Genomic DNA, 24,678 nt, shown 5'->3' with positions numbered 1-24,678 from the left:
TATCTAAATAATTAGCTTTGAGACAAAATATACTGAACTTGCTAATATAGGAATAATTACACACTAACCAAATTTTCCTACGTGAAGAATACTAACAATCCTCTTTTATAGGTAAACGTTCTAACTTATTCACCATTATGATATCTGCAATTAAGTATGGATAATCAGTGTTAATTATAATTAAATTTACCACTATAAAGAAAACAAATGTCACTGAAGGCAATATTATTATTATTTTCGCTGAAAGAAATTATTTAAGCGCTATCATGGTTATGAAGTGCTGATTGTGAGACTACAGTTTTTTTAAACTAGTTATCAGTCTGTGTTATTTATGGAAACATTAAACAGTTCTTATTGAAACATAAACTGCTTTCATATAGTTGTGTATATGAAATATTAATAGGATGCTTTGTAGATAATGCAAATAGTTATAATGAAAGAGACCTAATGCAAAAAAGTAAATACGACACCGAATGTAAAATAATCCAGATTCAAAGCACCTTACGTATTGATAGACATATTTGACACAAACATATTTATATAGAGGAGCTTGGACATCCAAGCTCTACTGCTCATAAACCACAATTCATATTATGAGGGCGTTCATTCTCATACGATGCAAAGTGAATGGTAAAACCATTTGAGATACTTCAAGATGTAGTAAATAGAGTAGGCCTGCTGTAAAACAAATCATATCGGAAGTTGGAACTTTAAAACAAGCAGTTGGATTGTATGTTAAGTTAAATAAGTTAAAAAAAGCATTACGTTGTTCAATATAAATGAAAATACTTTAAATAGACGTCAGGTTCTGAAATAATGAAAGTATTTTGCCAGGCATAAAAATATTTATTAAACTAAACTAGTTGAAATTCCAAAGTTTATTGGGCTGGTGGGCTAGTAAGCTGTGTGCTTGTGTTTTCGTTAGATATATAAGAGCAACAGAAGAAACACTAGAATTAATAGGTAATAAAAATAAGATTGTTGTTTGTTTAGAAAACGGAGATGAAAGAAATATGAAACTAGCTCTCATAGAATCAACTGATTAAATATAGTCTAATTTTTGAGGGAAATTTCTTCAACTAGGAAGTGAGTCAAAAATGTCCAGCTCAACTGTGTAAACATATTTATTGTTGTCGAGTTTCGATTAGTCTCCTATTAGTTAATTTCATGATATCTAGGAGTAACCAATCAGTGATATGATTATAAAAGATTGTTTACTTAAAATACAAAACTTTACATTAGAAAAAATAATTTTAATTGAAATTTTAATTCAACTACACACTGACGAGGCGATTGCTTGGATTTCTTTTGTTTCGGATATTCTCGTAAAGCTATATAAGGGCTATTTGGAGTAGCCGTCCCTAGTTTCAAACTGATAGACTAGAGGGAAGGCAGTTAATCAAAACACCCATTGCCAACTCTTGGCCTACTCTAATCGAATAGTGAGATTTGACCGTTATTCTTATAACACAGTCAGGGTTCCAAATATGAAACAAGACTTTGTAGCAACGGGACGAGAACCACGAATCTTCAGATTCGTAGTGCGGCAAGCTTACCATTAAGCAATTTCTGGCCCAATTGCTTAGAGACCGTTGCAAAATAATATTAACTTTATTGAAAATTATAATCAAAATATTATAAATTTGTTATGTGCTCTCTGCAAAGTAGTAAATTAAATATGATAAGTCTAAAATTAAACAGTTAGGCCTAATTACTATTAAGAAGTTTGTTGCTAAACATACTATTTATTCATTAATGCGGCCAAGTGTATATTTCTCACTCGATAGGTTGCCTCAAATCTCATCAAAATATTTTCGAATAATAAATAACATACCGACTAAACGAAAGACGAGGACAATTTAAAATGATTGCACACTTCCGATTCCTGGTTTGCTCAGGAAATTTATTTCTCGAAACTGTTAATCAACACTGACACTTCCGTTTACTGAACAGTTTTTCATGTTTTAATACGCAAGCTGTTGGTTCTAAAAACCTACAGTTTTTTAGTTCTAACTTATACCCATAATAGCTGGAAAATAAATGGGATGAAAAGTAGAAAATCGCAGTCGTAAGACCAATTACTCGAACTCCGTGATTTAATTTACCCTTTCATTTAAAATTGTAAGCTCTGGAAAACGAATTTAAATGCATATTATGATAATAAATATTAACAATTTCTACTCAAATACAGCATATACATTTATATCATTGGTAGACGACTAAAATATATATCGTGGCACTACTAATTTTTTTTTTTTGAAACATAATTCAAAATAATTTTTGTTGTATTTAATTTTAACACTTGTTCCGTATATGAATACTTATTAATATCTATTTTTTACGTCATGAAAGGGTGTGACAAAATAGAGTTATTATGATCAGATACGTTATTTTAAGGAATTCGTTAATTTCGATTGTCTAGAGTAATTATAGTAAACCTATATCAGGGATATTATATCTCTTTAGAGATCTCCACTTGCTACAATTTTCTTACAGAATAGGAAACCCTGGAAACAGTTAAGATCTTGAACCCTCTTTTTTTAATCTCTGGCATTGTAACAATAGCTAAAAGTCTTTAAATCTGGTGTTAAAAATTAGAAACTTGTATTTCCCTGATACGCTATTTGGCACATAAGCAGCTTAGCGCCCTCTAGTAGTAAGTGTTTGAAGCTATTTACCAACTGTGAATATAACAAAAAGAATCGTTTTATCAGTGCCAAAGCTGGAGATAAACAGTACGTTTCAACGAAACTTTTAAACCAGCTTCTCCGAAGTGAAACAAAAATAAAAAGTGAACAAAAGGATCAGGAAATAGTGAAAGTAGAGGATAAGGAAAACATAACTTTAAACTGGCACTATCTTCCTCCTATAAAAACTTTTTTGCTCGTTTTTTGGAGTCCTATGCCACCTTTGCGAGGAATATTGAAACACTGATCAAAGAAAGCTTCCATAGTCTGGTAAAAATGCAAGGGGACATTGGCTAAGTTGTGGTTTTCGTCTGGATAAATCTGCAAGAAACGAAAATTAACAAGTTTATAATAATATAATGATTGTCTGTAAATGGAATACAAGAATCAAAATTTCTCGACTTAATAGATACTTTAGTATGAAAAAACAAAAAAGGATAAAAACTTGACGTCAGGAGTATCTACTTCTTTACTGGAACAGAAGTATTGACATTTGCAACGAAATTATATTTTACCAAACTTTTTTGGCCGAAATAGTATTTCTATTTATGGCAAAGCTGCCAAGGCTATATACAGCTGTCACTAATTTTGAATTCCTGAACAGAGGGAAAGCAGCCAGTCAACAGCACCTTACCGTTCATTATCCAACCTAAGGGGTTAAATGTCACTACTTAAAGAGAGGGGAATGTTTTGAGGTATCAACAGCTCTAAATTCCAGAGTTCTAACCATGGCCAACCCACGCCCTAACCGAAATGGACACGAAATATTTAGTATTGTTATTCGTAATTATAATTTTGAACCTGAAAGGCATCTTACGCGACACATATTACGAACGACATGGTCATAGGCTTCTAGTTAAAACATAGTTACCTCTAATTTAGAAATACTGACCGGAGAGAAGGCAACCAGTCAGCTCGGCATGCTAACAACTAGGCCACGCTTATCCCAATACTGTTTAAATTATAGTGTTTGTAGGTAATTAGAAAGGTACATTTTTATAATTAGTGACCTTAAAGTGGAAATATACAAGATTTCACAAAACTAAAAGCAGTTGACCTTAAATGACCTGAAAGTAGGAGGCAACAGTAACTTTAAGTTAAGTGATAGATTAATGTGATAAATCTGACCACTTACAAATGACTCATAAAAAAAAAGTTTTACAGACTAATATAATACAGACCATATTGTAACATTATATTCGATAACATACTCCAGTTATACTCCATATTAATATAAACATTTTTATTCCTGAAACAAACATTTGTTCCTAGAATGATGTGATTTTGAACTTGAAAATATATCAACCTAACATCTTTAGTTGCAGCTCTCGAGTATGACAGAAATTTCCATAACTTTATTTTGAGATGATAATTGTTTTAACAGAACATTATCCACTAATAGTTTGAATAAAGTATAATTACGCCTATGTATGAATTTTTTTATAGAAATGATTGTTTTGTTTTTGATTTTCGCGCAAAACTACACGAGGGCTATCTAATTTAGCAGTGTAAGACTAAAGGGAAGGCACCCACCGCCAACTCTTGGGCTATTATTTTACCAACGTATAGTGAGATTGACCGTCACATTATAATGTCCCACGGCTGAAAGGGAGAGCATGTTTGGTGGGACGGGGATTTGAACCCACGACCCTCAGATTACGAGTCGAGCGCCCTAACCACCTGGCCGTGCCGGACCTTATAGAAATTAACCCATCGTCTTTTTTATTTTAGAATCAGTTAAAACTAGATGAAGTGAAGAAATACATACTAAAAGTAAAAACGACGTTTAACTCTAAAGAAACGTCGCCATCATTACGTTCCATTTTAACTGCTTTTACTGATTTTGATTTATAGAATAGTACTCCTCTAAATATTTATTTATTTATTTCATACTTGTAATATAAGGGATAGAAAATGCAGTAGGCATATCTAGCTAATACTGAGCCAGTAAATATAATTTTGTGACAACGTTTTTATTCACTAAAAGTTTCTTATATTTCAAAGTTATCAAAAAGTTATCGAAAAAATATTTTAAATATAATTGAACGGAACCCTTGGTTTTCATAATAGAATTTGACTTACTTGAGTTTGAAAAAGAACTTCTGCGTCAGTCAGTGCTTTAATCAAAATCATGGATTGTTGAAGGTGAACCTTGTCTAAGAAATATTTTTTCTAATTAATCACAAGCTTTCTGTAAAACATTTACTATGATGGTGATAAAATAATCGACTTTTGAATATTATTTTTTATGTTTTCGAGCAATAAATTAGACATTAACTCATTAAAATTAACGCTGTATGAAATTAACCCCAGATAACAACTTAGTTACTTTTTTTTGCACTGTACACATTCCAGGGATCAAACCCCGAATTCATGCAATGTAAGCCATTGAACTTATCGCTGAGATACCACCGGGGGCATTCAATATACAAAGAAACAAACGTCATCCTTTACACTTGTGTTTTATCTATAACAGGCAGTTGCCGCCCATTGCATTCCACTAAAACTTTTACAATGGCTTAATAGGCGTTAAAACTCTCAAACTTTACGTAAATTTCAAAGATTTCGAGCATCTTAAGAACTTAACATGACAGTAGACTTTATACTCAAATTTGAACAGTAACAATGACAGATAATTCTTACTTACATGATACTTATATTCCAAACTTTGAACAGTTGCCTTTCATGCATACTATTTATGCTCCAAACTTTGAACACTTACAATAATTTATCATTCTTACGTGCTGTTTTTGCTCCAAACTTTGAACAGTGATTGATCATTTTTACATGTTACATAAACAGCAACAACTCACTCACTATCAGTCAACATAAATACACTTAATAAAGTATCATAAAGTTCAATGTTTTCTTCCAGATGAAACACAAGTTGCTACACCAGCAAGTATGACTCACAATGTGACTCTTTTTTTTTTTTTCTGAGTTAATCTCAAGAGACACTGTCATGTGAATTTTAATTATTTACTTTGTTCTAAGTTTGTGATGTTTACTTTTACTTAATAATTTAAAACACATCTATGTGAACATCACATTGTCTGTCTAATAATAGTTGATACTTTTACATGTACTTATGAACCTGGAAGAGGCCATTGGCAGAAACGTCAAAGTTATTAAAGCACACAGACTAGGAACATACAATTCCAGTTAGATTATTTTAACTACTTACCATCGTTCGAACCATGTATTAGCAGGAATTTCTTTCCTTTGAGATTAGCTGCTTTTTTCACTAAGCTTGACTTTTCGTAAGCCAAGAAGTTCTGATCAGGAGAAGGAGACTGCATATATCGCTCAGTGTACACGGAATCTGAAATACAGAATACAGACACAGCACCTTATTTTAAGTTCCCAACTGTCTGTTAGGGAAACACCACAGTAAAATTATAAATTCTTACTGCCTACTTAGTGAAACGCCATAGTAAAAATATAAGTTTCTAACTGTCTGCTTAGGGAAACGACACAGTAAAATTATAAGTTCCTACCTCTTTGCTTAGCGAAACGCCACAGTAAAAGTATTCCAGAACAACATGTATTATAACAACAATTAAAAAACTAAACTGAAACTCATGGCAGTAGGGACAAGTTTCTTGTCATTATCTTTAGTTTAGTAATGAACACGAAGACAGTATGAAGGCTTCTTTAGAAAAATTGCAGTCATGTTTTGAAGCAGAATTTTCAAAGCAGGTATGGCCATTTTCTCCCCCTTTTTTGCACTTTCTGAATCAAATAAACATGATGATTTTTGATTAATGTGTATTTTTCTTCATTGTGGCATAATATTTTTTTTATTGCCTTGAAGCAAAAGATAACTGCTGTTTGTATATTTCTTCAAACACCTCCTTAATATCTTGTATGTATTTTAGTTACACACTTTTGTAAGTAGCGACGAAACATTTGTACAAGAATGCTTAGTAATAATTACGAAACTCACCAATGTGAAGAAAATATCTATATGTTTTTAATCCTTAATTCACCAATTTGTGCTTATAGACCTCTTTATCGGTGGGATCCACATATTGCATCATACTGAACAGTTCCATGTTTTTTCCTGTTACAATTAATGAGCAGTTTCACGTTTTTCCAATTACTATTCATGAGCAGTTTCATACTTTTTCCTATTACTATTCATGAGCAGTTTCATATTTTTTCCTATTACTATTCATGAGCAGTTTCATATTTTTTCCTATTACTATTCATGAGCAGTTTTATGTTTTTTGAAACTGCTCATGAATAGTAATAGGAAAAAACATGAAACTGCTCATGAATAGTAATAGGTGTATTTTTTCTGTCACAATTCAATATGAAGAACTGACCACACTGACTGGGTAAAAATAACTCTTGTTCCAAGTGAAATACATAGGAAATCTCATCAGTAATTAGTAGAGATGATTGCAATATTTAAAGTGTTTTGGGTAAAATGTTTTGTGTGACTCTATGTAAGCCTTATACACGTAAAGGTTGTGAGACCAAGAAATGAGCTTGTCGTTCAGGTGTACATCCACTTGATAGAATAGAGAGTGAAGACACAGACTGAAATTGACAGGAGAAAAGATACCTTCTACTTTTTTATTCCAGTTCCATCTGGTTTTACAATCTTTACTTTTACATAAAGATATGGTTGTGCCCGATCAAAGTATTCATCTAATGAACCTGATATTTAACATTCAATGGGTCCTCTGTCAGGCATTGAAACTAAGGTATAATATTCGGTCTACTGACCCTTCTCAATCATAGTCTGTGTAGGAGAGGGAGAAATAAAGATTAATTTCAGACTTTGTACACTAATGGAACGAGGGTCATGATTATTTGTCAAAAAGTCTGGAGTCGATATTTTTTGCCTTTTGGTTTTAGTGCTTCTGAACACAGGACCTTTAGGTATCTTTTTTTTAATATTAAGCCATAAAATTCTCGACATTTTTAGCCATTTTGCTCGTTGTTTTCCAGCCTCGACAAAAGATCTTCCTTTATGACATCTGATGCTAAATTTATGCCAGACTGAAAGTTTGTATTTCTACAACTAAGGTCCTTTTTTTTCAGAAATGGGATAGTTGAATGAAACAGATTTGTTAATACATCCTCCAGCCCATGACCCTACTGCCATTGGCTTCCAACATAATATGGTAAGCCATTTCCCACCTGGTAATCGTTATGTGTGTCATAGATGGTTGGATCAAGATAATAAGAAACTCTCGTGTTACAAACGACGAAAATGAAGTGCTATGATGACTCTCCCTTGTCCATGTGAGATAGGTCGACCCATGTCGTCCTTTTATATTGGTCGTAGTAGTATAAAAGCTATATTTAGAAACAAGTTTTTAATGAGGCTTTGTAAGCGTTTCAGTAATCATGTCTCCATCTTGGACTTTAACTTTAATGATTCGTATTAGTGATTTTCCAGTTTTCTTTTTACATTTATGAGGGACGCTGTCGACGATATCTAATTATTTATGAGCTGACGATCCCATTTTGACTCTAATGAGTAAAGTTTCATTTTGTATAACCGAATGGATTCTGTGATATATAGAATTGAATATTTCATGCACTGGTCTTTCATAATCCTTAGGTTGTTCTTCAGGAACAAGAATCCTTCATTTTGTGTGTTCTATGTGTTTAAATTCCAGCAGGTTTTTCAATAGCACATCCTGCCAAGCCACCAAGTAATGAAAGTATAGGAGCTCCAAGTAATGGCAGAAACCTTCCTTTCTGTATTAGTAAATTTATTTTCTGTTTAATTGGCGTTTTCTCGGCTGCCAAGTTTTTCATGACCTGTGTTGAAAAAGTTTCTGTTTTCTATGTTCACCATGGGAATATTACCTTTTGATGCATTGAAAGAATACTTATAAATAAATGTGGTGAAATAATTTTCAGTTCCAGCAGTTTTTTCTTTGATGTGTTTACGTGTTGCTTTAGGTAATGTGTGTGGAGCAGCTCATGTTGTTGTTTAACTCTAAAAGTCATGATGAATAAATGAACTGAGTTTGTATGTAAAACATATAAAAACTGTATAATTATTCATTATTGTACATCCAGTTAAACATACCATTGTATGTAAAACATGTGAAAGTTGTTTATTTATTCACTGCTTGTACATCCAGTTAAACATACCATTTACTTTTCCCCATTACAATGATAATGTATATTATACTCGTATGAAATAGACAGGACAGTTGCTGGACAGGATAATAAATAGGTTGAATCAAAGTGATAAACGTTTTCATGTAGTGTAGGATCGATGGGATTAGGAGTGTGGGGGTGGAGTCGTTTAGTTTGTTTGTTTGTTTTTAATTATGCACAAAGCTACACAAGGGCTATCTGTGCTCTGCCCACCACGGGTATCGAAACCCAGTTTGTAGCGTTGTAAGTCCGCAGATATACCGCTGTGCCACTGGGGGGCGAGTCGTTGAGAAAAGTTACTGGAAGGTTGTTCGCTGAAGGTTTGCAGTGGATGTGGTTGAGTTTGCGTGTGGCTTGGACTGCGTATACTGGGTGGCAAAAGTGATAATATTTGTTGAAGTGGTTGCATCTTTGATTTTTAGTAAGTTAGTCTAGGTGGCTTGGTTAGTGATGGATATTTCATCCTTATTTAGTATCAAGTTGTTTTTTGTTGTGTTTCATTATTTCAGTGGTTTCTCTAATATTTCTAGCAGCCATATTGTTTGGTTGAGCCAAAATAACCGTTTTTTTTCCACTGGATGATATGTCTGGTATAATTTGCATGTTCAGCTAATGCATTTCTCTTATGTTCATTTATTCTAAATTTTAAGTTTCTTCTAGTTTAATCAATGTATTCAAGAGCGCATTCACATTGAACTTTATATATACCTGTCTTCTTCAATAGATTTATTTCATCTTTAGTTTTAGTTTTATTTAATATTTGACTAATTTTATGGCCTGTAAATGGAAATATGATTTTTGTTTTGTGTTTTGAATTTATGAAAAATTTGATACAATAAACCTGGGATATATGGTAAAAACAGCATTTCATTTTGATGTATTATATTAAATGTTGATTTTAGTTTTACTTTTTTGTTCAACATTTAGTTTGTTAAATTTCCTCACGCCCCTATCAACAATATGAGACGAGAAACCTCTATCTAATACTACATGTTTAATACGTAACAGTTCATTTTTCAAATCTGCTGAATTAGAACATAGTTTTAAAGACTTGTAAACATAAGAGTAAAAAGCTGATACTTTTTCTGACATGATGATTCTTGGTGTGGCGGTATGATAACAAAAAACATTTGTCTCGCTAAAACATTCAGCTGGGTTTTGTAACGCCCCCACAGCTGAGAGGGCGAGCATGTTTGGTGTGACGGGGATTCGAACCCGCGACCCTCAGATTGCGAGTCGAGCACCCTAACCACCTGGCCATGCCGGGCCAGTTTTTAATTTTAAGGAATGATTTTTATAGCAAGATTAATGAAAACAGTAACCGTATTACACTATTAAACACCATAAAACTAATTATGTAAATACATGGTTTCATAAAAAGACATTAACCACACTTCACTAATTATTAAATGCCATAAAACTAAATATTTAAGTAAGTGAATACAGGCATCACAAACTAAATAATTTGAAAATGAAATTCCACCGAATACATCATAAAACATCCTATCTCCAAACATACATCATAACAGGACATTTAAGAAGCTTCCAGTGAAGTACCAAATTGATAATTAAATTCACTAAAGTTAAAATTCACTAGTGAAATATCGAATAACTAAGTTACAACGTTCATTTTTGGTCTATCGGTTGGTCCGTTCTCGTTGTCAAAGAGATTATTTGGGTCTCCAAATAAAATAGGATTTAGTTCTTCAAGCATCTACCAACACCTGGAGAGTAAATGTGAGGAAACAGCAAATGTGAAATAAATTAGTATAGTGTATTCTGCAAAAATTGGAGAACTTAGAATGAAATAAGAGACTCTATGTATTAAGAAGTTGAAAGCTAAATTTAATTTTAAATATTTGTCATGGCTGAAAATGCTCTTGCAGATACGAAACAAAAGATTTGCCATAATTTTCCCCATCGAAGTTTAAACAATCAGTACGAAGGAATATTAAAAGCAAACGTTTTTGGCATTGTTATTTTAACAAAGCAATTGTAAGAGATTTTCTGAAATAAAAAAAAAACACTTGAATTTGATGTTTATGATTCATTGCTGGAGACTCTAGTGAACATTTACAGGGCAGGAAAGGGAACTCGAATTGTTGTGGGAGGAGCACCAAAGATAGTCCGTTGGGTAGTTTTGTACTTAACTACAAACAAACGAATCCTAGTTACGGGTAACTAGCAAATATGTTCATGATAATTCAGGCAAAGTAGTCATTTCATGCCTTTTTATTGTTACGAAGATGAAGACGAATCAACATGTTAAGTCGTGAGAATAATAAAATATACCAAACCTTTGGTATGAACTAAAATATAAGCGCAATAAATCCTTTAAGTAAGTCAAATAAACAAAAATGTAATATAAAAGTTTTAAACATAGAGAAGTTTAAAGGTTAATTAATAATTATATTTTCAAGACAGTCTCTAAATATATTAGATATATAATGAGTTTATATTATTTTACAACTGATAAATTATTAGCGTTACCCGTTAAATACATTGATCAAAGTATTAAAATTAAATTAGTTAGTAACACTGACAAAAATCGATTATCACAACATTCATTTATGGGCAGTCGTAAATCATTTACGCGAAATAAATTTCCTTAGTGTAAAACAAAATAATGAAAACAGATTGAAAACTATCGATTATTATAAGCTTTACTGCAAGAAACGTTGAGGAAGGACAAGAACAGCTGTTGGAATAACATGAATTACCCATTAAATTCGAACTACCAAAACAGCATAGAAATGATATATTTGTATTTTTAGGTTACATCTCGTCTGTGTCCAGCCAGTTTTGATGTGCTCTACAAACACTTTGAAAAGGATATAAAAACTCCTTATTGAATTAGCTTTTTTCACTGCAGTATTGAACATATATAGCCCGAAAGGACAATGATTAAAGAGTTTTTTAAGAGGAAGTTAAGTTGATAAATGCAAAAAAAACTTAAAACCTAACTAAAAACAATACTTGTACAAGCTTGCAAATTTATAATCCTGAAATATGATTGGACTATGACGTCAGTATCTATATGGCATTGCATCTTAAGAGTGGAAGTGATATCTAGTAAGAAACAAATCTGCGTACGTATAGAGGAATGAATCAACATTATGCAGCAACATCCATAGCGTCATCAATCTAAGCACGTTTATACAAATGTGTAATATTTCAAATAAATTATATTATATTTAATCAAATTTAACTATTTAAACGTTTTTTAACAATTATTTGTTTTCTCTTCAGATACCTAAAGAACGACCTGCCGTTTATTGACCCTGAAAAAATCGCTATCTGGGGCTGGTCCTATGGTGGCTATGCAGCAGCAATGGCTTTAGCCACAGACACCGACGTTTTCAAGTGTGGCATATCCGTTGCCCCCGTTACCTGTTGGCGTTATTACGGTAGAGAACATTTATTGTACGTTTCCGTTAATCAAGTAGTATTCAATTTCTAATCATGAATAGAAGTGTAAAATGTGTACATTTATTGTTTTTTGCTCAAATGACAAATACTAATCATGAATAGAAGTGTAAAATGTGGTTGCTCAAATGATAGCCACTAATCATGAATAGAAGTGTATAATGTGAACATTTATTGTGTATTGCTCAAATGACAACCAAAACAACAAATGTTCACATTTTACACTTCTATTCATGATTAATGTTTGTAATTTGAGCAACACACAATAACTGTTCACATTTTACACTTCTATTCATGATTAATGGTTGTAATTTGAGCAACACACAATAAATGTTCACATTTTACACTTCTATTCATGATTAATGGTTGTCATTTTAGCAACACACAATAAATGTTCACATTTCACACTTCAATTCATGTTTAGTGGTTGTCATTTTAGCAACACACAATAAATGTTCACATTTCACACTTCAATTCATGTTTAGTGGCTGTCATTTGAGCAATCCTCATTTTCACTTATTTTCAAAGCTAAACATATGGCGTAGGAGACTATTAACTGAATTGTTTTTTGTTTAATATTGTTTTAGTTACTTTTACAACACAAAAATGCTCTCAATTTAGAAATTAGTCAAAAGTGATATATATATATATATATATATATATAATATTATCCAAATGAGATGAAATTATTTCATTATGAAAAAAAATACAAACTTAATTCGTGAGAAATTGTCATGTTTTAGTGTTAGCTTTGAGGGAAAATTGTCTAAAGCGTGTAGAAACGGAAGATGTGGTTGGGCAAGAATACTCTATGCATTCGAAAAATCGCGGCAACGTTACACGTTTCATTGGGATCGGTATACAAAGCTCTGAAAAGGGTACATGAAACTGCTTCTGTTAACAATAGAAGTAAGTACGAATGGTTGGCACTTCTATAATGGTTAAAAGCAAAGAAATAATTAAAAAACAACATTTACACAATTAAAAGTTTATTAAAGGGGCTAACGGCTTCCACTTAAAAGAACTCAAATGATCCTCCTTTTCTAAATTAACTTTTTAATTTTCTCTACAAATTCTGTTGAATATTTAACTGTATTTTTGTTCGTCTCTTTTTCAGTAACAACAAATATACTAGATGTATTTCCGTAGGGTGCTGAAAGTGTTCGGTTTCAATATTAAGAGTAACAAATATTGTTATTTCTTGCTTTTGAAGTTCATATGTCATGCTGTGCTGTAGACTACAAAAGGCATAATTCTTCTCGTAATTCATGGCATGTACACGTTTTACTGACGTCACGGCAGTACAAATTGCAACGTTAAGCTTCCTTTCTGTGACATCATTTTAGTGTCTACTGACTGATTGACAGACAAGACACTACTGTATCGTAGCGCGAATGGTTAAAACAGATGGTCCCTCTAGGCGGCCTTCGGCCCCGTTTCGGGGAAATAAACTTATTTATTTCATAGTTTTCTAGTGAAGAATGGTGGAAGATTATCACAAGTTTGATGGCACCCTGACTGCTGACAAGTACATGCAGATTTTGATTTATCAAACCATTTTCTCACGAACACAACTTATCGGATGGCTATTCATTTTCCAGCGAGACAATGGTTAGAAGCATACACCAAATGTGGTGCAACATTATGTTGATCATAAAGAGGCCAATGGAACACCCACAACCAGGGTTTGGCTTGCTCAAAGTTCCGATATTAATATTCTTGAGGATGTATGGCCTTATGTAAATACTTAGGTTAAAAGGAGACCAAACAACTTAGCTGATTTGTTGGTAGTAACACAGGACATTTGAAACAATGTTTCACAATTGTAAGGTGATCAGCTCTCTGGCAGCATTAAAACGAGGCGTAATACCCTGTGTAAACCAAAGGCTCACGTACCGAATACCAATGTATTGTACAATTTATGCCCATTTTCTTTAGTATTTTTTGGTAATAATGTTTGTTACCATTAATATTTCAACATCTATTTGCTATTAATCAATATTTGTGACTTTTGTATGCGTATGGCTTGTGTTTTTCCATAATTATTTCCACTGCTGTAGAACACTATGGGAACCAGAAAATTATAAGCAGAGTAGACTTTGACTATTGAGAGACTTACTATCTCAAAAATCAGTCTGAGTAGATTTCAAATACTCACAACGAAATCAAAGTACTTACATATCCGTATAAAAAAGACATAATCTGTGCAAATTTGGATTATGCTGTTAGAAAATTAAAGGGATTACTAAGTCACAAATCAATGTGAGGAGATTTTAAGTACTCATAACGGAATTAAAGCACTTACTTGTCCGAAACACAAAACAGAAGCTAATATCTGCAGATTGGACTAGTGAGATAAAAATAAAGGGTTTTCTAACTCACGAATTAATTCGAGTGGAATCCAAATACTTATATATTAAACAAAGTATTTACTAATCTGTAAACTAAAATCTGTACAGACTTAAACTGCTGATAGAAATTTACCAAATTACTCGCCCAGGTATCATATTCTATTCAAAACTGAAACATTACGTATAAGTATTAATAAACTTATAATACTTTTTTTGATAAGATGAAAACGAAATTAGGAATGCCGACTTTGTGTGCATAATAACTTGCAACTAATCACTGATTCAAAGACTGAATTGGTAAAAAATAATTCTCAATAGGACACAAAGACAGTGCCACTATTCAAATCAATTAAGGACTAACCTGGAGACAGTTATCTGGTCTTCTATTTCAACACTGCCCAGTTTTTTGTATATTTGATGTAATATTTGGTCACCTCGGTTACCGCTACCTCGTCCATCAATCGTGGCGTAGATGAAGTTCTTCCGACTGGCCAGATACGTACCCCAGTGGACCTCAAACCTTTCGGTAACGAGCTGATGACCTGGTCCACCGTCGCTTCACGGGTAAAAAATGAGTATATTAGCAGGTGAAAAGTAAAATATAGAATGTCGGTATGAAAAACTAAAGTGGGTAGAATACCAAACAGAAATATATATAAGTGTGAAAAGATATGTGCATGTTGACTGCGGTATTTAACATTCGCGGCAAAATGTTGGTGTATTAGCAGGAGAAAGGTCACTGTTTCTGAGTAATATTTTATATGTAAGCAGAGAAAAGCTTTGTGTATTAGCATGAGAAAGGTCACTGTTTCTGAGTAATATTATATATGTAAGCAGAGAAAAGCTTTGTGTATTAGCATGAGAAAGGTCACTGTTTCTGAGTAATATTATATATGTAAGCAGAGAAAAACTTTGTGTATTACCATGAGAAAGGTCACTGTTTGTGAGTAATATTATATATGTAAGCAGAGAAAAGCTTTGTGTATCAGCATGAGAAAGGTCACTGTTTCTGAGTAATATTATATATGCCAGCAGAGAAAAGTTTGGTGTATTAGAAAAGAAAGGTGACTGCTAACGTTCGGAAGAATAGCGGAAAAATCCTGGTGCACTTAACAGGAGAAAGGCCACTGTACTATGTAAGATTCTATATGCTAGCATAGAAATAATTTATATACCAGCAGAAGAAAGAACGTTCTACAGGTTAACAGTGAAAATCCTGGTGCACTTAGCAGGAGAAAGGCCACTGTACTATGTAAGATTCTATATGCTAGCATAGAAATAATTTATATACCAGCAGAAGAAAGAACGTTCTACAGGTTAACAGTGAAAATCCTGGTGCACTTAGCAGGAGAAAGGCCACTGTACTATGTAAGATTCTATATGCTAGCATAGAAATAATTTATATACCAGATAAGGAAAAACGTTCTACAGGTTAACAGTGAAAATCCTGGTGTACTAGCAGGAGAAATGCGTGTGTTAACTGAATATTATTATATGCTATTTTAAAAACCCGACACATTAAAAAAATATTGGAGTTTTCGAACCTCAACAATCACACATTGGGAAAACAAAAATAATTTTCAAGCACACTCTCGAAAAATCAATAAGAATTGTACAATTTAAATTAAAAGTGATTCATAATATAATAACTGACAACTGGCTTATATATATATACATTAGACCGGTTATCCGGGGTAATAATAAACAACAAGGCCTCACTAATATAATCTTATCAGCCAAACCTTCTCACATAATGTCCCAACAGAACTTGATGAAGTATAACAGAGTATACTATTTCATGAAGTTGTCTTATTCAAGTGACTCTGTAGTAGTAAGTGGAAGATTTCAAAGATTTACAAAGCTGATGTGACCTATGTAGCGAGTCGTTTTTTGTCCTTGTAACATGATGTAACCTATATAGCTAAAAGTTTTTTTGTCCCTGTAAGCTGATGCGACCTATACAGTTAAGTCGCTTTTTGCACCTATAAGTTGTTGTGTCTTACACAATTAAATTAAGTTTTTCCCCTGTAAGCTGATGTGACCGATACAGTTAAGGTAGTTTTTGCCCCTGTAAGATAATATGTCCTATACAGTTAAGGTAATTTTCTGTGTTTTTAAGCTCGACTCTAAGCGAAAGAGACAAAAAAGCGTTACCAAAAGACAACTGGCTTTTACATATATCATACTACCAGATGAACCCTAACTGTGTTAGTCGCAGAAAGATAATATTCTATATGTTAGCAGAGAAAATGTTTGTGTATTAGCAGGCAAAGTATCATCGTTAATAAATAATAGTGTTAGCAGAGAAAAAAAAAATGAATGAAAGCAATTAGGAACAGCAGTACCTCAAAGATCACTAGGTTTATTAAGATGTATTGTTCTTATTCCACAATCCTGCTATAGCAGAAATAGATAATAATAATAAATCTTTGACTGGAATTAAGTACGATCCTTGTATGTGTACGACTCCTGTAAGAGCTCCATTGCGGAAGGATATTCGATATAGACTACCCAAATTCTAGCGTTGTAAGTCCGCAGACATACCACTGTGCCACTGGAGGGCTAATAAATTAGTTAATCAAAAGTAGTGCAAATGTACTTCTTGTAGTTTATAGTTATTTCCATATGAATAGTTTCTGGTGAGTGAATGATTTAAATACTCACGGGAAAATGATTTTGAGTGAAACAAATAAATGTTTGTTGCACTAATTCTTCAAGTTTCCACTTTTTCGAAAGTAAACTGTATGTTAGTTTTGTATAATTACTACAGTCCAACGCAACGTCGGAAGTTTTGTATTTATTTAAAGGTGTTCAACCACGTGGTTAATTAGATCAAACATATTCCCACATGCAAGGCACACGTGATTGGTCTGGAGATGTGGTCTAGAGTCTCTTTAACGAGTGCAAGACGCCGTGCTTAGAGAATACTGAATATAAACTAAGAAATGTTGAAGGTGAAAGAATTATTTCCAACCAAATATATGAAATAAACAGAAAACTGCTACTTGTGTTCGATAATTAATGCATGTTGTGTAATAATTGGTTGTTGGCAGTCTTACGTAATAATTTCTTACTAATGAACAACTATTGCTGTATTTCGGTTGTTTTCATAATGACTGACCACAAATATTATCATAAGTTATCGGGCATGTGTAACCCGTAAATCTTAAGGAAGTCTTCAAATACCATATGTGTTATATGATAGAAACATCACGGCAATATGAAAGGAAGTGTTATTAAAACTTAACACTGTAGGTGTTTAATTGATTTAGTTAACTAGAAATTAAGAATTGGATAATTTTTATAAGTATTCTGATTTGGTGGTATGGTTTCATACAGTATAAACGTGTATTATGCTGTAAGACAGACAATAATTTAGCAACCAATTAATGACATATGACATCATCGCTATATTTAAACACTGTGTGTTAAGACTGTTATTCAAATGCCAATTTGAGGAGGAACGGAAAAGCTGAAATCTGCTAGTTCAAAGCCAGCTGCAAATCAGCAGTTATCAAATTCTCACTAATCCTTAATTACTGCGCAGACTCAGGTTTTATTGGAGACATCCTTTCATCCAGGTAAACAAAGACAAACACATGGTTGTGGATCTACATAATCTTTCGTGCACGAAGGACACGTACATTTGTAAACAACAGCGGATAATTTATTTCTGGAAATAAGAAACTTATAAACTAAAAAAAAATAGTAATTTATATTAATGTTCAATATTCAATGTAAATTTCATGTTTGGATTTTTGCTGTTCAATATTCAATGTAAGTTTAATGTTTGGATGTTTGCTGTTTAAACTTTCCTAAAATTCTATCATTTTTTCTTCGACTAACAAATGGTATTATAAACATAGCATCTACGATAGTGACGTTTTAAAAGTAAGAAGATATTTATTCAGCTGTTTTCTCAGTAAGTCCAAAAGAAATTAGCAATAGCAGACGCAAGCTCTGATCCCTTACTAATCCTATTGACTTGATCGAAAATAAAAATATTAAACAAAAAATGGGATTCTCTAGCTGTGAACGACAACAACTTGAAAAACTAAAAAACAAAATATGATACATCCGAAGAAAAACTACTGAATTTAAGAGACAAATCAAAAGCAGTTAAATTTGATAACAGAATGTTAGTGTAAAAAGATTAAACATTCAACATCGAAATTCGCCTTTAAGCACATCATCATCATCATCATGAGACTTCGACTTTTTTGTAAAGTCAAATTTATTTCGATTCAATAAAAATAGTAAAAATGTATCAGATGAAATTAACGGGTGGGTAAAGATTGAGGTTAGCTGAAAATGTAGAAGTGATACTTAAATTTGTATAAGCAAAATGTTATACATCTTAATTGTGCATTGAGTCAACATGGAACTGAACGACGGAATGGAAAAACGCGGAAGTAATGTTCAAAAAACAGGTAGTGTAAAAACACGAATGTAAACAAACTGGAGTTATATATTTGGTGTAACTAAATACGATTTTCTGTGATTCGTGAGGTAGATTCACATTAAACTTTTTTGTATGTCTACTTGTAAAAATCTTTTACAAAAGATACAAAAATATGTGTCATACAAAAGCGTTATAAGTATTGATTAAAACAATATATGAAAGCTTAAGTGTGTGTGAAGCGTCGATGCAAAAACTTTTGAATTTCCCTGTACACACAGTTATGGACAAACCCAGGTGTTATAAGACATAAAATCCATCTCAAGAGTTCAATATTCAGTCAATAAAAGTATTATTATCATAATGTTTACCATAAAATATATTTTGCGCATTATATATTGTTTGGTACGAAGCTACAAATAAAATAAACCAGAAAATCGTTATAATAGAAATAAGTTTCAACGTAAGGCCTTTATTTGATGGAAATATATAACGCACTTTGGCATTATGTATAGTAACCCTTTTCAGTGTGATAAATTTGTAAGGAATATATATAAAAAATATAATTTCAGATATTAAAATTGATATTCAAATTTAATTTTAAATAATTTATGGAGGTTTTTATTCGATATTTCAGTATCATCATGTCGAACTACACAACACTTTTTTTGGTATGTGATGAAACAATAAAAGGACAATTAGAAGTGATATTTAGCGAGATTTCAAACGATGCCAAAGAACACAAGATTTCGAAGAACCTTCATTATTTTCCATGGAAGAAGGATAACTCGAACAGAAACACGTTTAGGATAACTACAGATTCAAAAAACCACGCCCTGAAAATTCGGAAGCACATCTTCACCAGCACAATGAATACTACGGTTACGAAAAAGGACCTTCCGACTAAAAAATCCTTGTGTTGAAGTTGAGCATGTATCCTGGTGTCGATTAAATGATAATAAATAAAAATTTAAAGTTAACAAAGCTCAGAAGCCCCCAACAACACCACGAAATTAATGGCTGTTTTCGCGAGAAAGATGACCAAAGAAATTGGAATCGTAACAGTCCCATACCATTCATATATCTGTCAGTTCCTCTGATACATCTATAATGATTATAGTATTTTGGCATTTGTGTATAAAGTTAAAATCATAACTAATATTCAACGTTAAACTGGTGCACAATTAAATAAATAAATAAAATGTTTTTACTTGTGTACCAGTTTAACGTTGAATATTATTTATGATTTTATCTATAATGAATATGTGTGTTTTGATCTGTTTAAATTTTTCATATATAGTGGAGAATGTGTGACCTAAGACCGATTTCATGGGTAGTCTCAGGAACTTATTACGATGAAAATTGCGATGGTATGTTAGACTTAGAATGGTTTAATATGAATAAAATAATTCCATAATATTGTTTTAAAACGAAACTTTTGATGTATAGTACATGTTGATAAGTGCTTAATGACTGTCATTTTTATAATAATTGTAAATAAATTTATTTAACTCAGAAGAGAAATATTTTTGTTTTCTGAGTAAACCATTCTAATTATATCCACACCAGTGGAGAAACATTAGCCGGCTCTCTAATGAATACCACATTTCAATTTACCAGTAATATGATGCAGAAAAAAAATCTACTTTAATAGCAAATCTATGTGTTGCAAAAGTCGTAGATCGCTTTATGTAGAGCCCCCCCCCCCCCAGTGGCACAGCGGTATGTCTGCGGACTTACAACGCTAGAATCCGGGTTTCGATACCCGTGGTGGGCAGAGCAGATATAGCCCATTGTGTAGCTTTGTGCTTAATTACAAACAACCAAACTCTATGTAGAATAATTAAAGAAGAAAAAAAACGTAAACTTACACATACACTACCATTGGATACTGTGTGACCTCGTCATCTCGTAAACCGGGAGGTAAAAGAAGGCGAACGTTTGCTTCTAAAACAAGACAGCAGTGGGCAAATTAGATTAGGCCTATCATTCAAAATTATTTACATTTTCTAGTTGACGTTTAGAGAATCTTTTAAAGAGATTTCCTAATTTAGAACAATTTTCTACTATCAAAACTCTTGCAATTAGTTACTCAAAGAAATGTTCACAAATTATTCACTTTGAACCGTACAAATAGTTTCTAAGAAGTAAAGTTAGAGTTTTTATTTACTAAACACACCTACCTGTGTACATATGAACTGGTGTTTAAACCAGTTTGTTAAATATGTTTTCCACTAACATTAATATTGACTTTCACTAACATTTACATCTATTTTCTAAACACGACTGTCACTGGTAATTGTATCTAATTTCTAAATAAGACGTTCACTAGCATTTAAACATACTTTATAAACACAACTGTCACTGGCCTTTATATCTACTTTCTAAAGACAATATTCACTGGCATTTACACCTACTTTCTAAACACGACTTTCCCTGCCATTTATATCTACTTGCTAAACGCGACTTTTACTAGTACCTATATCTACTTTATAAATACGACTTTTACTGGCATTTGTATCTACTTTATGAAGACGACTTTTAATTTATATGTACTTTCTAAAAGTGATTTTCACTGGTACCTATATTTAATTTATAAACGCAATTTTCACTGACATTTGCATCCACTTTTTAAACACGACATTCACTGACATTTGCATCTACTTTTTAGACACGACTTTCAATGGCATTTCCATCTACCAAGACTTTTACTGGTATTTATATTTACTTTCTAAACGCGACTTTTACTGGTACCTGTATGAGTATATCTACTTCTTAAATACGGCTTTCACTAACATTTGTATCTACTTTATAAACACAAATAGGTCGAAAGTGGCCTAGTAGTTGCCGTTCTGGACTGTAGCACCGATGGGTCCATGGTTCGTGTTCTGTTGTCGCAATATCGCACTCTATATTTTGATAGGTGCGTTATTGAAGTGACAGTCAAATCACACTACTCTATTACACAGTAGCCTAAGAGTTGGCGGCGGGTGCTATTGACTAGCTGCTTTCCCTGTAATCTATCTGTACAAACTTAGAGACGGATAGCACAGATAGACCTTATGTAGCTTTGCCCGAATATTCGAAAGAAACGAAACGAAGCGAAAAGCTACACACTATGCTATCTACGCTCTATCCACCACGGAGAATCTAAACCCGGATTTTAGCGTTGTAAGCCCATAAATCGGGGTACTCATGCATTTATACAGTCACAATTAATGTTTGAAAGTTATCGATCTTTTGAATGCTATTAATATGTGTGTAACTTATTTTTAAGGAGGTGGGTATTTATTTTTAATTTTATAACTTGGAAACGAGGTCAAGTTTATATTTCTAGTTTGTTTTTTTAAATGTTTAGGTTATTTGCAATTTCGAGAATTTTTAATTTCAGTTTATCTCCTGGATAATAACAGCGCTCTCCAAAATGTATACCAGAAGAGGGCGCTACCGCAAGTTCGGACATTCCATGTGCCACTAGATGGTGGATTTAGTAAGTAGATAAGAAAGTATACAATATCAGTAGATTTAGTAAGGAAATTTATAATGAATTATATAGAGGATTTAGTAGTTGTCATCGTTAGGTTCAGTAAGTAGTATTAAAAGTGAATAAATGAAGTAATTCTTCAGTAAATTTATACTAAAACGATGAATTTAGTAAGTAGTTCCAATCAACAGTAGAAGTCGTCTTTAGTAAATAGGTATAAATGCAAGTTTAGTTACGCTTAGTAAGCGGATATAAATTTCAATGAATTTGTATTTAGTAAATACGTATATGGGCTGATAAATTTTATTTAGTAAGTACGTATATGAGGTGATGAATCTGTATTTAGTAAGAACGTATATGGGCTGATAAATTTATTTAGTAAGTAAGTATATGGGCTGATGAATTTGTATGTAGTAAGTACGTATATGGGCTGATGAATTTGTATTTAGTAAGTACGTATATGGGCTGATAAATTTGTATTTAGTAAGTACGTATATGGGCTGATGAATTTGTATTTACTACTGGCGCTTTTTACTTGTTTGTTTGAATTGTTTTAGCTGTAATCTAGAAACATTCAGTTTCTTTCCAGAATCATTATCTACGTATATTATTGTTTAAAAGTTTATACGTACAGTCTATGATTACGGTTGAATAGAAAAAAAAATACATTGTAAACACTTTGTTTAATAATTTCATAAGTACAAACATAGAATATTCATAAATTCTGAAAACTAATATTTGTTTATTTTGAATTTCGCGCCTAGCTACACGAGGTCTATCTGCGCTAGCCGTCCCTAATTTAGCGGTGAAAGACTAGAAGGAAAGCAGCTAATCATCATCACCCACCGCCAACTTTTGGGCTACTCTTTCACCAACGAATAGTGGGATTGACCGTCACATTATAACGCTCCCACGGCTGAAAGAGCGGGCATTTTTGGTTGAATGGGGATTCGAACCCGCGACTCTCAGATTGTGAGTTAAACGCCCTAACCACCTGAACTAATACTTAACAAAAATCATCGCACTTTTGCACATTCTGTCCCTCTTATTTTGGTATGTATATTCTAAATTTGATATTTCTTATGCGTTTTTGTTGCTCTTTTAGCGAATTCTTTGTTTGTAATTAAGCACAAAGCTACACAATGAACTATGTGTGTTATTCTCACCACGAGTATCGAAACCCGGTTTCTAATGTTGCAAGTCCGAAGACATATCGCTGTGCCACTGGTGGGCTCTTTTTTAAAATGCTATCCGGGAACAAATATGAGTAATATTTATGTTTTGAGTTTCTTTACCTTTATTTTCTGGGATCAGGTTTCATTACTAGAATCAGTGAACGAGTACTCATGTTCTGACCTGATCGTAAAAGAAAAATATCGTAACCAATTTATTTTGAAACCTTTATAAAAACTCAAAAAAAAGTTCTTGGTCAAGTATTTATGAACTCTGAGCAAAGAATTACATTCAAAGCTTAACAACATTATTGTGAATTTAAGAAATTAAGTTATTTTATGATAACTTTTCGAAGAACATGTGCAGTTTTTACTGTAATGCGATTAAGTAAGAGATATGTGTGTGTTTTTATAGCAAAGCTACATCGAACTATCTGCTGTGTCAACCAAGGGGAATCGAATCCCCGATTTTAGCGTTGTAAAACTGTAGACTTACCGCCCTACGATCGGGAGACAAGTAAATTACATTATAACAGTTACTAGAAAAACAACGAAGATAAAGTAATGCTTAATTCCGTTTCACAGGCATTTGAATAGGGGCTCAGTCCCCCCTAATTTGAATTAATTCATTATGAACAGATAAATCTTCCAGAATGAAGTTGCTAGTTGGAGATAAAGTGCGCAAAAGATAAAGAGTCGAATCCCGGATTTTAGTTTTGTAAGTCTGTAAACTTGTCGCTGGTCCATCTGAGGACAAAGTAAGAACTAGAAGATAATTTAACTTATTGGTTAGCACACTGTTTCACATCAATTTTATTGGTTAGTACACTGTTTTACATTAATTTTATTGGTTAGTACACTGTTTCACATTAATTTTATTGGTTAGTACACTGTTTCACACTAATTTTATTGGTTAGTTCACTGTTTCACATTAATTTTATTGGTTAGTACACTGTTTCACATCAATTTTATTGGTTAGTTCACTGTTTCACACTAATTTTATTGGTTAGTACACTATTTCATATTAATT

The 24,678-nt window shown here is 32.7% G+C and overlaps 1 protein-coding gene across 1 annotated transcript in view; it reads right to left on the bottom strand.

The window, feature by feature from the left end:
* Nucleotides 1–270: 270 nt before the first annotated feature.
* LOC106459551 (dipeptidyl peptidase 4-like) overlaps nucleotides 271–24,678 on the bottom strand; it is a 40,779-nt gene continuing 16,371 nt past the window's right edge. The window contains exons 6-11 of the mRNA XM_022386056.1: nucleotides 20,864–20,945; nucleotides 14,955–15,149; nucleotides 14,421–14,464; nucleotides 5,872–6,036; nucleotides 4,770–4,843; nucleotides 271–3,008 (exon numbers count right to left, since the gene is read on the bottom strand). Of these exons, the coding sequence (XP_022241764.1) occupies nucleotides 2,856–3,008; nucleotides 4,770–4,843; nucleotides 5,872–6,036; nucleotides 14,421–14,464; nucleotides 14,955–15,149; nucleotides 20,864–20,945 (713 nt within the window). The 3' untranslated portion in view covers nucleotides 271–2,855. The remainder of the gene's footprint in view (nucleotides 3,009–4,769; nucleotides 4,844–5,871; nucleotides 6,037–14,420; nucleotides 14,465–14,954; nucleotides 15,150–20,863; nucleotides 20,946–24,678) is intronic.

This window comes from Limulus polyphemus, unplaced genomic scaffold, assembly GCF_000517525.1.
Source record: "Limulus polyphemus unplaced genomic scaffold, Limulus_polyphemus-2.1.2 Scaffold626, whole genome shotgun sequence".
NCBI classification, from domain to species: domain Eukaryota; kingdom Metazoa; phylum Arthropoda; class Merostomata; order Xiphosura; family Limulidae; genus Limulus; species Limulus polyphemus.
This window is presented reverse-complemented; position numbering and strand designations above follow the sequence as displayed.